Source organism: Notothenia rossii (genome assembly GCF_949606895.1).
Source record: "Notothenia rossii genome assembly, chromosome: 9".
Classification (NCBI taxonomy): Eukaryota; Metazoa; Chordata; class Actinopteri; order Perciformes; family Nototheniidae; genus Notothenia; species Notothenia rossii.
The window spans coordinates 74,454,581-74,469,094 of NC_136907.1; the positions used below are offsets into that span (position 1 = coordinate 74,454,581).

General features: G+C 41.0%; 1 protein-coding gene across 2 annotated transcripts in view; it reads right to left on the bottom strand.

Moving 5' to 3' along the window:
* LOC307020883 (contactin-associated protein-like 4) overlaps positions 1-14,514 on the bottom strand; it is a 181,190-nt gene that overhangs the window by 58,218 nt on the left and 108,458 nt on the right. For both annotated transcript variants that reach the window (XM_079652567.1, XM_079652566.1), the window contains exons 6-10: positions 9,220-9,395; positions 9,004-9,132; positions 5,748-6,015; positions 4,862-5,011; positions 2,651-2,822 (exon numbers count right to left, since the gene is read on the bottom strand). In XM_079652567.1, the coding sequence (XP_079508693.1) occupies positions 2,651-2,822; positions 4,862-5,011; positions 5,748-6,015; positions 9,004-9,132; positions 9,220-9,395 (895 nt within the window). The remainder of the gene's footprint in view (positions 1-2,650; positions 2,823-4,861; positions 5,012-5,747; positions 6,016-9,003; positions 9,133-9,219; positions 9,396-14,514) is intronic.

Here is a 14,514-nt window from a genome sequence, read left to right on the forward strand (position 1 = left end):
TGCCACATCGGTTGTTCCAAGGCTTCCAGGAAACAGTATGACATGTTATCATGCACAATTTTAAATAAGTCAACTAACCAAGAGTAATAGATTCATGGAGCTGGGAATTAAATTCTTCATTTTTGGATTCACGCTACTCTTAGGCATTTGTGCTATAATTATTTGGTCAATATGGAGTATTCTGACCCACAAACAGAACCAGGGTGGCCGAGTGGTTAAGGCGTTGGACTTAAGATCCAATGGGCAATAGCCTTCGTGGGTTCAAACCCCACTCCTGGTAAATTGTTAGCGTCTGCAGATACACAAGAAGGTCCCTTAAACAAATATCAAATGATGAAGTAAAAAATAAAGTGTGTAGATAAGGAACAGTCAACTATTAAATCGGTCTGTTTCAAAATTTCCTCAAGTGTCTTGCACAGTTTGAATAGTTAAGGTATCTAATAATTTAAATCCATAATATTTAAGGCGCCTTTCATGACACCCAAGGACACCATACAATTTGTTAAATATTCTAAGAGGTAAAAGCAACAGAACATGATAAAAAAAACCTATCATGAAGGATCTATGTAATTTATATATTTTCTCAACCTCACAACCTTTGACCATAGATCAAGTTGATGCTCTATTTCCTGTTCATACTCCCTAGGATGGCCGAGTGGTAAGGCGTTAGACTTGACATCCAATGGGCAAAAGCCCTCGTGGGTTCAAACCCCACTCCTGGTACTGTAAATGTTAACTTCTGCAGATATAGTGCCATATTTGCATAATAAATGCCCTATTAAATGTAAGGGAGAAGCAGAGGCCTGGGGTCTATACTATGAATCAAGATTTTTGTTTAGCAAGCTAACTTCTGGGATTTACTGTCCTACGAAGCTGGTTCACTTTTTAGCGGCCTAGATAACTTATTCTGAACGGCTAGCCGGAGCAGGATAGGTTCCAGGATAAGAGATCAACTGTGCGGAGTTCTTCTTCTTCTTTGCTTTAATGGCGAATCGCTTCCACTTGGAGCATATATCGCCACCTACTGTTGATTTATTTAATGTATAAACTGCCCATATTGTTCATGTAGAACAGTGTTCACGTAAGCCTGCACATTGATTTCATTTTTCATTGAATGTAACCGTTTCAATAAGGATAAATCTATTACAGGTTGAGGTAGAAACCATGGTGGAACAGCTGATAACAACAGTGTGCAGAGTTTAAAGCGATCAGGTCATATTACAGGATAAAGGAAATACAGTTTAAACTGCTGTTGCAGTTCAAATCACCGACTGTGTGAACGTGAACATTAATAGAATATCACCTCCCATCTTCAGAGCAATCTGACTATTATATCATTAGCGTTAAGAAACGTACTTAAATATCTGCCACAACATAAGTAACCGGATCAGAGTAACATTAAGTACAGTCCGCGGCTCTGTGAGTGCAGACGTCGATGTGTCCCATTATCATTCATATCACATCATAATGTATCATATATTTCCTTATCTGAGTCAGCTGAGCCGTATCTGGCCGTGCACTCAGTGTCACATACTGTATGCAGAAGTATTATTTTAAGCAACACATTAAGTTGACGAAACAATCGAGTCAAATGTAATTAAAGTCAGATCCACTCGTGTCAGTGATATCATAAACCTGTTAATGTGTGCATTCAAACACTTTTTCTTCTACCAGCTGTATTCACCTTGCAGGTGCAGCTATGTGGCTTTCATCCTGGATAAAGTGTTTAAGTCATGGATGTTTAAAGTTTCACGTCTTCATATTTGTCTTATATTATAGTTCACTTTTCATTAAGGAAGTATGACGCTGCGCTGTCAGTACGCTTCTCCATGTTTGTGATTGGTCAAACGTTGCTAGCCCCGCCCCTTTTATGTGAACCCGCACTCAGCCGGACAGAGAAAACTTGGCTTAAGATAACGAGTTGATAACCAGCGTCGTAGGACCACTTAGCGAGAGCACGTTTCTTTTGGATTAGGTAAGCCGGGTAACTCAAACATATCCAGGGTCAGGCCTCTGGTCCCATGAACACACCAAACGGCAAAAGCAATTATTAGCAAATGACAAAGTAAAATGTTTTGAGTTTGTAAAAAACAGTTAATTATTAATCTGTCTGTTTCCATTTCCTACATCGTTTCTTGTACAGTTTGAATAGTTAAGCACGACTTAATATAATTTCTCATGAGCTTTGATCATCGATGAATTTGATGCTCTAATTCATATTCATCCTGACCAGGATGGCCGAGTGGTTAAGGCGTTGGACTTAAGATCCAATGGGCAATAGCCCTCGTGGGTTCAAACCCCACTCCTGGTAAATTCTTAGCTTCTGCAGATACAGTGACATACAGTATTTGCATAGTAAATGCACTCCACACCGTAAGGGAGAAGCAGGTCCCTTCAACACAACAAATGGCAATAACAATTATTAGCAAATGACAAAGTAAAAAAAAAAGTTGAGGTTGTAAAAACAGTTAATTATTAATCTGTCTGTTTCCATTTCCTACATTGTTGGAATAGTTAAGGTATCTAATAATACGGAACATATATATATAATATATAAAAGTTAATATACAGTAGTAACAAGCGCCATAGCAGGCAGGGTCAAATGATTGTAAAATGGTAGACCAATGAGAATGGGTTTGGTGGTTCTGACCTGTCGATGATGCCACACATGTCGATCTGCAGGTTGCTGTAGTTTCCCAGCAGCCTTTGCTGCACCTTCATCAGGTCCACGGGCTGCTTCTCCACACTGAGGAGACGCATGCAGCCCTGAAAGATGTTGAAGGGATTTTTGCATTCCTGACGGTCCTCTTCAGCCGGACAACCTGAGGGAAGCAAAGGCAGCGTTTACGCTCAACAGGACAACAGAGAGGAAAGTCACATATAAAACATTTTCATAATAGAAGGAAGTTTGAATGTTGGTTTGGTCTTCCTATCTAGAGGAAGGTGGACCTTGAATGAAAAAAAGTGTCATGGCCAATAATAAAAATCCTTTATTTAGATTACAAAGGGATTTTCTCTTAAAGAAACTCACTGTTAAGCTCTTTATGGCTTGAGTATTATGGAAACTCGTGGCACAAAAGTAGTTTGGGCATAAACCAGTTATTTACTGACTATTGGTCAAACGTCGTATATGGTTAAAACATGTTGTTATTTACTAAAGAGTTACATTGTGTGAAACTGGTATTCTGCCTCACTGAGAGTTGAGCTGTTATTTGGGTATTCTTAAGTGGCTGGAATAGAGCAAAAATAGGCCAAGACTCTATCAAATGAACGGAGGTACTTTGTTCTACTTAGTAGTCCATTTGGAAAAGGAGATAGCGTAAATGTGTGTGTGTGTGTGTGTGTGTGTGTGTGTGTGTGTGTGTGTGTGTGTGTGTGTGTGTGTGTATGTGTGTGTGTGTGTGTGTGTGTGTGTGTGTGTGTGTGTGTATGTGTTTGTGTGTGTGTGTGTGTGTGTGTGTGTGTGTGTGTGTGTGTGTGTGTGTGTGTGTGTGTGTGTGTGTGTGTGTGTGTGTGTGTGTGTGTGTGTGTGTGTGTGCAGGATGATAAAAAGCCTAGGGCAGTTAAAGAACATGCCTGGACTGCGATACGGCCGAAGAGATTAAAAAAGAGATTAAAGAGACAGAGGCAGAGAGGAGACAGAAGGAAATAAAAGAGACCGGGGAGAAGGGAAAGATGAGAGAGAGGACGATAAAAGGACTGAATAAAGAGAGGAACGAGAGAGGGAAAGATAAAGCAGACTTATGACTTTAAGTTTAAAACAGCCACAAGCTAAATGTAGCCACAGATTGCAGATGTGAGTATTGACGTCACAAGCTGTAAAATACAGAAAGATATTATGAAGTTTAAATATTTATACAAATCTTTCCTGGCAAATAGGACATGTTGATATCAAATTATAATACATCAGTGTGTCTACAGCACTACTGCATTTACAGCAACCTAAAATGTAGTATTCAAGTTTAATCTGAAAAGGTAGTAGCGTCATAGAGAACCACAGTGACGCGCCCTAAAACCCGGATGTAAATTCCTTCCGGTTCCTTCGTCAAAAACCAATGCAATTTCTCCATAGGATTTTGGAAAATATCTGGAAATAAGGTCTGTGGTTGAGACACATTTAAGAGACGGATCACGTTTTGTTCAGCCGGATAATCTCCACATGTCTACCCTACTTTTATAATTTTCTAATCATAAATCTAGTCGCCAGAAGCAAAATGCTAACGTTATACTATAAATGAACTACAGCAAGGTGGCTGCTTCAACGTCACGCCAACTTAAGATCCATATTCAAAACTACAGATTCTAAATGGTACAAGTCGAAGCGTTTGTTTTAACAGTTTGCAGGAGGCAGGTACTTGCTTTCAAGCCGAACAGGGCAAACTAACTTAGAGGAGTGTTTACGTGTTTGGCGTAATGACGTACAGCGGCCTCGACAATTCCGTAGTCCTATTCAGCCACTCGGTAACAACTATCGCTTCTCAGACACGTCAACTCTTCAGAAATCACCAGTGGGGTCACTGCTGATGGGTTTAATGTCGTAGAACAAAACGTGATCCGTCTCTTCAATGTGTCTCAACCACAGACCTTATTTCCAGATATTTTCCGAAATATTATGGAGAAAATACGTTGCTTTTTGTCGAAGGAACCGGAAGTGGTAAACATGCTAACTTACTTCCGGGTTTTAGGGCGCGTCACTGCGGTTCTCTATATCGATGAAAAGACACCATTTAACCTCATGTGCTGAAAAAGTTATTCAAAATATAAAAAAACTCAAAACGTCAGTGTTGGCCTTGGAAACAGGAAATCAATTAAAATCCAGACAAAAAAGTCAGACTTTGAGATGACTTTTTTTTAATCTTACCACCAAAGAAGAGGTGACTTTCTACAGTGACAGGAAATGAAGGAGTGGCGTGAGCGCTGCCTCCTTCCTCTTTATCCACAATGATGCTCAGACGACCTCGCCTAGAGTTCAGATCCACCGAATGCCACTGACCGTCATTCAGAGCAGAACCTGGGAAACAATCATTATTATCATCATCTGCTTTTTCAATTATGGAAGATTTTTAGAACAGTGTTAGACAGTCAGATGACATTTTTCCAACCTCATTAAAAATGTATCTAATGTATCAACTTCAAACTCATGAAGTTTATATTAGTTATAAGTAGGACGTTTAGCTATTAAAGTTCCCCTATTGTACTGTTTTTCATCAATATATTATAGGTCTCAGATATATACAAAACATGTCTCTGAAGTGTTTGTCTAAAACACCAAACAGGTCATTGCAGAATTACCCATAATCCCCTCTGTTTCAGCCCTGTTTCAAAAGTGCTGATTCTCTGTCTGTTACTTTGGATGAAAATAAGGAGCCCCTCACCACGCCCCTCTGAGAGACATTTGGTTACAAAGAACTCAATGGTGCTCTAGGACGAGATTCAGGTGATAAGGGGGGTTGGGGGGGGGTTACCTTGGTTGCTGATTGGCTAATGGTTACACAAGCCAAGACATCGTTATGAGATCATAAAGTGGCCAAAATCTGATCAGCTCATTTTCAGACAGGTTTTTATAGAAATGGATCAGGACAAAAAGAGAGAGCATCTTTGTTCCTGAAACTTCCAGAGTCTCTTTCCACAGAGGGGACACATGTTGATGTAGAAGAGACATGAAGAAGAGGGGACACATGTTGATGTAGAAGAGACGTGAAGAAGTGGATTTTGCATTTTGCACTTTTGGAGGCAGTTTGACTGACCTGCACTGAGCTCCAGCAGCGCCCTGTCAGCTTTATGGACCTGCAGCCGGAGTCTGGCTTCACTCAGGTAGAGCCAGGCCACGCCCCCTCCCTGAGGCAGGTCAAAGGTCAGCAGAAGCCCCGCCTTGTTCCACGTCCTGAACTGGAACCCGACGGACACGCCCCCTGACGACGACGCCGTGGCCCCCGGCAACTGGAGGAAGCTCTGGGGTCCGGGGAAGGTCACGGCGATGGAAACCGACTCAGCACAAGAAAAGGTGACATTGCCCTGAGAGCGGAGAGGAGGAGGAGGAGGGAGAGGGAGAGGAAAATGATTACTAGAGAGATAACACAACATAAACATGAATATTAATCAGTAGTCGATGTGACCTCTGGGGCAATGATCTCATCAGCAAGTCCCCTTGAGATTAAAAGCAATGGATGCAAAGTGGAAAAATATGAATGTCACACAACAGAGAGGTGTGAAGGCAGGCGGTATGTATGTGAACAGAACTGTATACACTGCTCCGCTGCGGCCCATTGTTTTGAGTAGTGGTAATGACACCAGGTCTATTGCTTAGGCTGCAGCAGAAATATATTACAGTCCTCTCTGCTGGGAATATCAGCCTGCTATCTTTATAATGCTCCTGAAACATCGATGACATCTAATGGCCCTTTGTGGAGCTGTTAAAGTGAAATATGGAGGCGCATGGAGCAGCACCACTGCAAAGTATAAAGTAAAAAGTGAGCAATAAAATGTCCCAAAAGCCATTCACTGGCACGCAGTCGCACTCTAAATCCCCCTCACACAAAAACATCATTTAAGGCTTTACTTCATTTCGTTATCCTACCTTTAAGAAGGCAAAAGTGGTGTGTATACTTAAAAGGACTATAACTATAGCCTATATTAAATCAACCATGCATATGAAACCTTTTTTGTTATCTTCCCTGCACTTTAACTGTAATGAGAGACGGTATATCAGAAATGGTTAAGAGTTGCTCTCCATTGAGCTCGGTCCACTTGTTGTAGAATTATAGAAAAATATGAAGTTAAAGAAGTGTAAGTCTTTGCATCGCCCTCTTTCCTCTCATCACTCACTGTCCTTGTTAACGGTCGTCAGCTTCAGTAACCAGTTAGCAGCTCGTTAGCATCCCAATGAGGATGTATGAAAACACACACATTCCCATTTATTATACATGTTGGACATATGATGCTCATTTTCATTTGCAGGTATATATCAGTATGTAGTGTCTCTACTTTAAAGAGTCCTCTCCTGCTGATGTTCAGGTGTATATCAGTATTTAGTGTCTCTACTTTAAAGAGTTCTCTCCTGCTGATGTTCAGGTGTATATCAGTATGTAGTGTCTCTACTTTAAAGAGTCCTCTCCTGCTGATGTTCAGGTGTATATCAGTATGTAGTGTCTCTACTTTAAAGAGTCCTCTCCCGCTGATGTTCAGGTGTATATCAGTATGTAGTGTCTCTACTTTAAAGAGTCCTCTCCTGCTGATGTCCAGGTGTATATCAGAATGTAGTGTCTCTACTTTAAAGAGTCCTCTCCTGCTGATGTTCAGGTGTATATCAGTATGTAGTGTCTCTACTTTAAAGAGTCCTCTCCTGCTGATGTTCAGGTGTATATCAGTATTTAGTGTCTCTACTTTAAAGAGTTCTCTCCTGCTGATGTTCAGGTGTATATCAGTATGTAGTGTCTCTACTTTAAAGAGTCCTCTCCTGCTGATGTTCAGGTGTATATCAGTATGTAGTGTCTCTACTTTAAAGAGTTCTCTCCTGCTGATGTTCAGGTGTATATCAGTATGTAGTGTCTCTACTTTAAAGAGTCCTCTCCTGCTGATGTTCAGGTGTATATCAGTATGTAGTGTCTCTACTTTAAAGAGTCCTCTCCTGCTGATGTTCAGGTGTATATCAGTATGTAGTGTCTCTACTTTAAAGAGTCCTCTCCTGCTGATGTTCAAGTGTATATCAGTATGTAGTGTCTCTACTTTAAAGAGTCCTCTCCTGCTGATGTTCAGGTGTATATCAGTATGTAGTGTCTCTACTTTAAAGAGTCCTCTCCTGCTGATGTTCAGGTGTATATCAGTATGTAGTGTCTCTACTTTAAAGAGTCCTCTCCTGTTGATGTTCAGGTGTATATCAGTATGTAGTGTCTCTACTTTAAAGAGTCCTCTCCTGCTGATGTTCAGGTGTATATCAGTATGTAGTGTCTCTACTTTAAAGAGTCCTCTCCTGCTGATGTTCAGGTGTATATCAGTATGTAGTGTCTCTACTTTAAAGAGTCCTCTCCTGCTGGTGTTCAGGTGTATATCAGTATGTAGTGTCTCTACTTTAAAGAGTCCTCTCCTGTTGATGTTCAGGTGTATATCAGTATGTAGTGTCTCTACTTTAAAGAGTCCTCTCCTGTTGATGTTCAGGTTTATATCAGTATGTAGTGTCTCTACTTTAAAGAGTCCTCTCCTGCTGATGTTCAGGTGGATATCAGTATGTAGTGTCTCTACTTTAAAGAGTTTTCTCCTGCTGATGTTCAGGTGTATATCAGTATGTAGTGTCTCTACTTTAAAGAGTCCTCTCCTGCTGATGTTCAGGTGTATATCAGTATGTAGTGTCTCTACTTTAAAGAGCCCAGTCTACTCTGATTGGTTAGCTGGCCGGCTCTGTTGTGATTGGTCAACTGCTTAAAGATGTCCCGGCCCTTAGCCTATCACGTACAAAGTGCTAGCCAATAGAAGCGTGAGTGTTACACGGTGATGTCACTATTTTCCAGAAGTAAACAAAGGAGGGGGGAGGAGCGAAACTCTTATACAACACACTAGAGGGCACGGAAAAGCCAAAAAGCTTCAACTTGTGTCGTTGTTAGGCCCTCTTCTAGAGAGTAAGTCACACATAACACAGAGCAGAATCTTTTATAACAACCAAATTTAGCCTCCAGTTTTTTTATTTTAGGTGGCGCAGCTCCAGCGATTGATGCTGTGTAAATAAAAGCCCAGAGAGTTTGAGGAGATGAACATCAAAGCTCTTTGCTTTCCCCCAAATGAATTACGTGATCTGTCATCAGTACATTGGAGGAATAAAAAACAAACTGCATGTGGTGCCACGGAAAATGTGTGGGCTGGTATTTTCAATAGATCTACCCTTTCAAAGGTAAGAACTGATCAATGCTGTTATGTTTCTGAGGAGGATACCGAAAAGCATTTAAACAAAGTCAAACCTTAGAAAATGATGACAGGCTTTCACCACAAAGGAAACAGGAAAATGGGACGCACCATGACAGTAACTTTGTGGTCCTCGTGTTTGGCTAACTCTATCAGCTTGAGGTCGTTGTACATCAGGTTTTCAAGGCAGCCATGAAAGTTCCTCTTTGAGACGGGGTACTGGATTGCCCCGACAATCAGCTACACGGAGACACAACAGATCCCGTGAAACATATGCATAGAGTATGTGTATAAGGGCTTGTGTCAGAGTGGCGTCCTCTCCCCCACCTGCTGGATGTGCCAGTGGCTGAACTCAGCAGGGATCTGAATTCTCTCCGTGTGTTTGTCCACAGTGAGGTTGAGGTGAGAGCTGCGCCGCTCCACCGCTAAATGATGCCAATGCTGATCATCCAGCAGGCTGCCGAGGGAGGAGAGACGCCGGGGCTCAGAGGAAGAAGTCCTGCCTGCAAGAGAAGAGGGAAATAAGGGTGGGGTAGATCAGAGGTAAGCTAAGGAATAAACAATGAAATTGGTTGTTGGTATAATTAGCTAATTAGCTGTATGTTAGCACAGGGTATACGCAGGAATCCTGAAGTCAGATGTAAGACCTTGTTTAAGACCCTTTCCATACATTTTAAGACCTCATGGCCACTTGGAGTTCTAACCGGTTACCTTGGCGACACACTTTACCTCACATTGACTATATACAGTATTGATTTTCCTTCCTCCTTATCTTCCAACCATTTGGACGCAGACTTGCATTTCCCCATAACGATGTTGTTTAACAACCGGTGTAAACGGACCTTCGCGCGCTATCAAGCAGTGAGCGTGCGATGTCCTGTTCAGATGACGTCAAATCCAACGGGATGCCATAAATAAACTACACAGAATCACACTACACACCTACGCAATGATTACATTCAGGCAGACTGTAGAATACAACATCTTTTGACAATTTATATACTTATTGAAAACAAGCTACAAAATGTCATACCTTGGAAAATGCCCTTTAATACTTTTTAATAGCCTTCATTTTCGTTAAATTTATTTATCAACTTTCAATACTTTTTACGACCCCGCGGACACCCTGTAGCATGCCATTGTCCACTATTTGAGGAATTGGTGTCACTCACTTCCAAGTTCAATTCCAACTCGTTAATGTTTGGTTCAATGACTGCAGTCTTCTGTAAAAGTTTGTGGTCTGTGGAGAAAGGGGGCATATTGCTGCTAACTAGCTTTAGCTCAGTAGCACACTTCTATTAACTGCTGTCCAGGCTTTGGCTGTTTCTAGGCAACGCTAACGTAAGACTGAGGTCATAAATATGTTGAAATATGGCAAAAGCCTACTGTATATCTACAAAAAAGTCCCAGTGATTACAATTATGCAGGAGCTGCAGTGAGACGTTGTCATCTCTCGTAAATGATGTTAAGTTTAGTGTTTTTGTCTTTGTCTTGTGACTTTCCCCTTTATTTTGAACCTTCCCTCTTGTTTCAGATACTCTGACCTCCCTTTCTTGTGTGTCTCCCACTCCTGTGATTGTCGACCCCGCCCATGATTGTTTCCACCTGTTCCCCATTACCTTGCGTATTTATTGTCCTCGTCTCCCTTTGTCCTGTGCCAGTTGTTTTGTTCCTTGTGACAAACAACCAGCGTGCCAGGAATACTCCCGAGCAGAGCTTTGAGCCACGTCTTATCCAAGTACTTTGTCATTCATGCTCCTAGTGTTTTTCCTCGTTAAGAGTGTTTTAGTTTGTTATACCATTGTAGTTGAGCTTTGGTTTGAATAAATCCTTTTTTGTTAAAACCTGATTCGTGCATCTGAGTTCAAACCCGTTTATTCAGTCGTAACAGAAGTTTCTCAGAGATGAACAATAAGAAGGAATTATTTTCCGTTGAATTATATTGTTTTTATAACATTGTGAAATATCAACATTATTTAGGTGATGGCTCCAAACGAGTGGGTGTTCTGCATGTTTCTGCACCCTACATTCCTTTAAAAGGTTACTTTAAACTGTGCTAATAAACTTAAAGGTGACCTATCATGCAAAATGCACTTTTGTACGTCTTTTATACATGAATGTGTGTCCCCGGTGTTCCAGGGAACTCACCAAGTGTCAGAAAACACAACCCTCTCTATTTTCCTCCATACCCAAATCTCTTAAAAAAGGGGCTGCAACGGATCTGATACAGACTGATCCAGATTTGAACACTTCTATGACGTCACAGAAGTGGCACCATTGGGCCAACTCCACCAATCAGGAGGAGACAGCCACGGACATTGCCGTTCGAAAGCGCTGGAGAAGCTGTAGTACATATGCCAGGCCTGTAGATGGTGCTGTTCTCACAGAATCAGCTCATGCAAAGACAGTGTTAAATTGAGCGAAATGAGGAATGGCTAAAATGCATGATCTGTTTGGTATTTTGAAAAATAAAAAGTATAAATATGTCTTAAATAGGTATGGTCCTACACTATATTATTCAAATATAGCATGATAGGTCCACTTTAAACTGAAAAAAGAGCAGGGGAAAAGGAGGAGGGAGGTGGCAAAGAAGAAAATGGAGTACAGCCTAAAAAATAAGACCATTAATAAAATAAAATAAATTAATTCCAGTTTTTACAGTGTATGAAGAAGAGACAGAAGGCGGTAAAAAGAAAATAAGTTGAGAGACATAGGGGAGAAGAGGGAGTACAGGAGGATAGGAGAGAGGAGGAAAAGGGCGGATAAAGGTCAAGAGGAGGGGTGAGAGGAAGATACAGACGTCAATGGATGAAACAAAAGCCAATAAAGAGATGAACAAGGGAGAGGGCATTATTAAAGAAGACGGATCACAAAGTGAGAAATGGCAATTACTGAGAAAGGGTTTTATTCAACACATCGCTGATGTTTAATTTGCAACGTCTGAATAATCCATATTCATGAAACGAGATCAATTACGATTATTTGGTTTTAAGTTATTTGACTTTTGTTCAATGTTTTCAACTCTGCTAATCCTGAGTCTTAATAGGCAGTCATGCTTCTATTAAATATGAAAGCATTTCATCCATTAACTTATTTACAGTTTTCTGATCTGACAGCCGATTGCCTTCTCATTAATCGACCTGGTGGTAAGGACACACAGGCTTTACGAGAGCTACAACGCACCATGCTGCATATTGTGTATACATATTTCACGTCTCTCAGCGCCCCACGGAGAGGCTCACAGCGAGGTTAACTTTCTCCGCTTGTTAGGATCACAGGATATCTGCATATTGTATTTGCACTGAGAACTAAAGCCATGTGATAATGGCTGAAAAAAGGAGAGTAAACATAGGCTTCATTAATGATGGATGAGCAACCAGCCAGTCCGAATAAGTGGATCCACCCCCCTGAAGTGCTGGAGGAGAAACGTTGTGTTTCTGCTGAGAGAAGGAGCAGAATACAGTCACCATTAAAAATGCATTAAGCAATCTTTAGGGAGAGACAATTCCTACTTCAAAGAGAGAAACGGAGACACTTTGATGATGATGGACAAATGTATTTTTGATATACAGAGAGAGTGGTTTATTTGTCTGCGGCTTTGATAAAAAAAAAACACTTCATCTAGAGAGAGAAAGTTAGGATGTAGACTTTGTGAAACAGGAAGTCTTATCTGTTAAAGGCGCCAGTATACTGTGCTCATGTTCAGGTTCATATTTGTACTGTGACATGTTCACGTGCGTTAATGTGGGGAACTTTGGGATTTTAGCCTTTGCAAACCATTTACATGCACATAAACTTATATAGCACACTGAAAGAAAGGGAAAACCCAAAAAGCATAATAATAATAATAAATTATATTTCTATAGCGCTTTTCTTGAACCCAAAGAAGCTTTACATTTGGGAGGGAGGGTAGACAAACAAAACAAAAACCAAACCAAAAAGAAACAAAACAAAACCGAATAGGGGCCTTTAACACATTTTATTGTGATGGGTTATTTCATTTCAGTTTGAACGAGTGGAGAGAGACGTACAGATCGATATCACAGTGTTAAAAATGAATCAGATGTGTTAAATGGCATCGAGTCAAGCCACACGTAAAAAGGCCAATACAGGTTTAGGGGTGCGTCATAGGATATGGCTCAATATGGTGTTTACTAGAAGAAGGTGCTGGAATGAAGATGATATGGATGATATAATACATTTTCCAATATAGAGTGAGGCTTGAGGCTAAGGCCGTTTGGGATTAGGAAGGCAGTGAAAATGTATTGAGGTGTCAACCTAACATTAGGATAAGAAAGTACATCCTGCTCCTGATATTAAAACGATATGTGAGCTTCCTTTAATCAGATGAAACAATAACATACATCACAACCAAAAAAGGTGAGCAATTTTTTTTATGTAAAACCAATGATGTCTTTGTATACGTGAACTTTGCTGTTGATGTTATCTTCAGTTCATATGGGGCAACCTGTGAATACTGTCTAGTTCGTCTGAAATATTCAAAATCCTTTAATGCTAGTTGTTGGGAAAATACTGAATGTAAGTTTTAAAACATTTCAGTCAATCAATCAGGATCTGTAGCCAGCAGTATGAAATGTTACTTTGTTCCTTTTCCATTGTTCTGCCTATCTCTCTTTGAGCAAAGACAACATTTTCTCTCTTGAACGAAAGGGCAAATTGCTCCGAGCCACAAAACTTTCTTTTCTTTTCTTATTATTAAAGTGAATTATCTTCTGTGGATCGTGTCTTTAGACGCTTGCAAGTGATGAGAAATGTAGGTGGTTAGCGGGGCAGAAGGGGGGGGAGTGGGGGGGGGGGGGGGTAACAGGCATCTAAAAATCTGAAAAACATTTGATAAGGTGAAACTGTAGACATGCACGCTTTAGATACAAGTGTCAGCTAAATAATGTGTGATGTATTTTAGCAGCAGGTCAGTGTTTAAGGGCTCTTAAAACATCTATGTGAGTTTTTTTTTTTTTTTTTTTTTTTTAAAGATGTCCAATCATTTTTTTATCAAGTTTTCATTCTGTGGGAGGTGACGGAGGAGAAACAAGAGGGATAGAGGGAAGTGGGTGGCTTATTGATAAGAGGTAGGATAGACATGTCAGAGAGAGAAATGGAGGGAGAAGGGTGAGATTGCTGGGATGAAGGGCATCTGTGAGAAATATATATATATATCAGAGAGGTGGAAAGAAGGTAAAGAAGTAGAGAAGGGGGGGGGGGACTTTTGAGAGATGGGAAAGGGAGAGAGGGAAAAGTGAGTGATGGGTGGATGGAGAAAGTATTCAGCCAGATGAGGTCTCCAATGAGAGGTGAGCCATATGGTGATGATTCAGCACGGCAGCCTAACACACCTCTAGTTAAACACACACACACACACACACACACACACACACGCACGCACGCACGCACGCACGCACGCACGCACGCACGCACACACACACACACACACACACACACACACACACACACACACACACACACACACACACACACACACACACACACACACACACACACACACACACACACACACACACATACACACACACATACACATACACACACACACACACACACACACACCCCTATACAGTCTGTAAGCCATGCATCAAGTCCTAC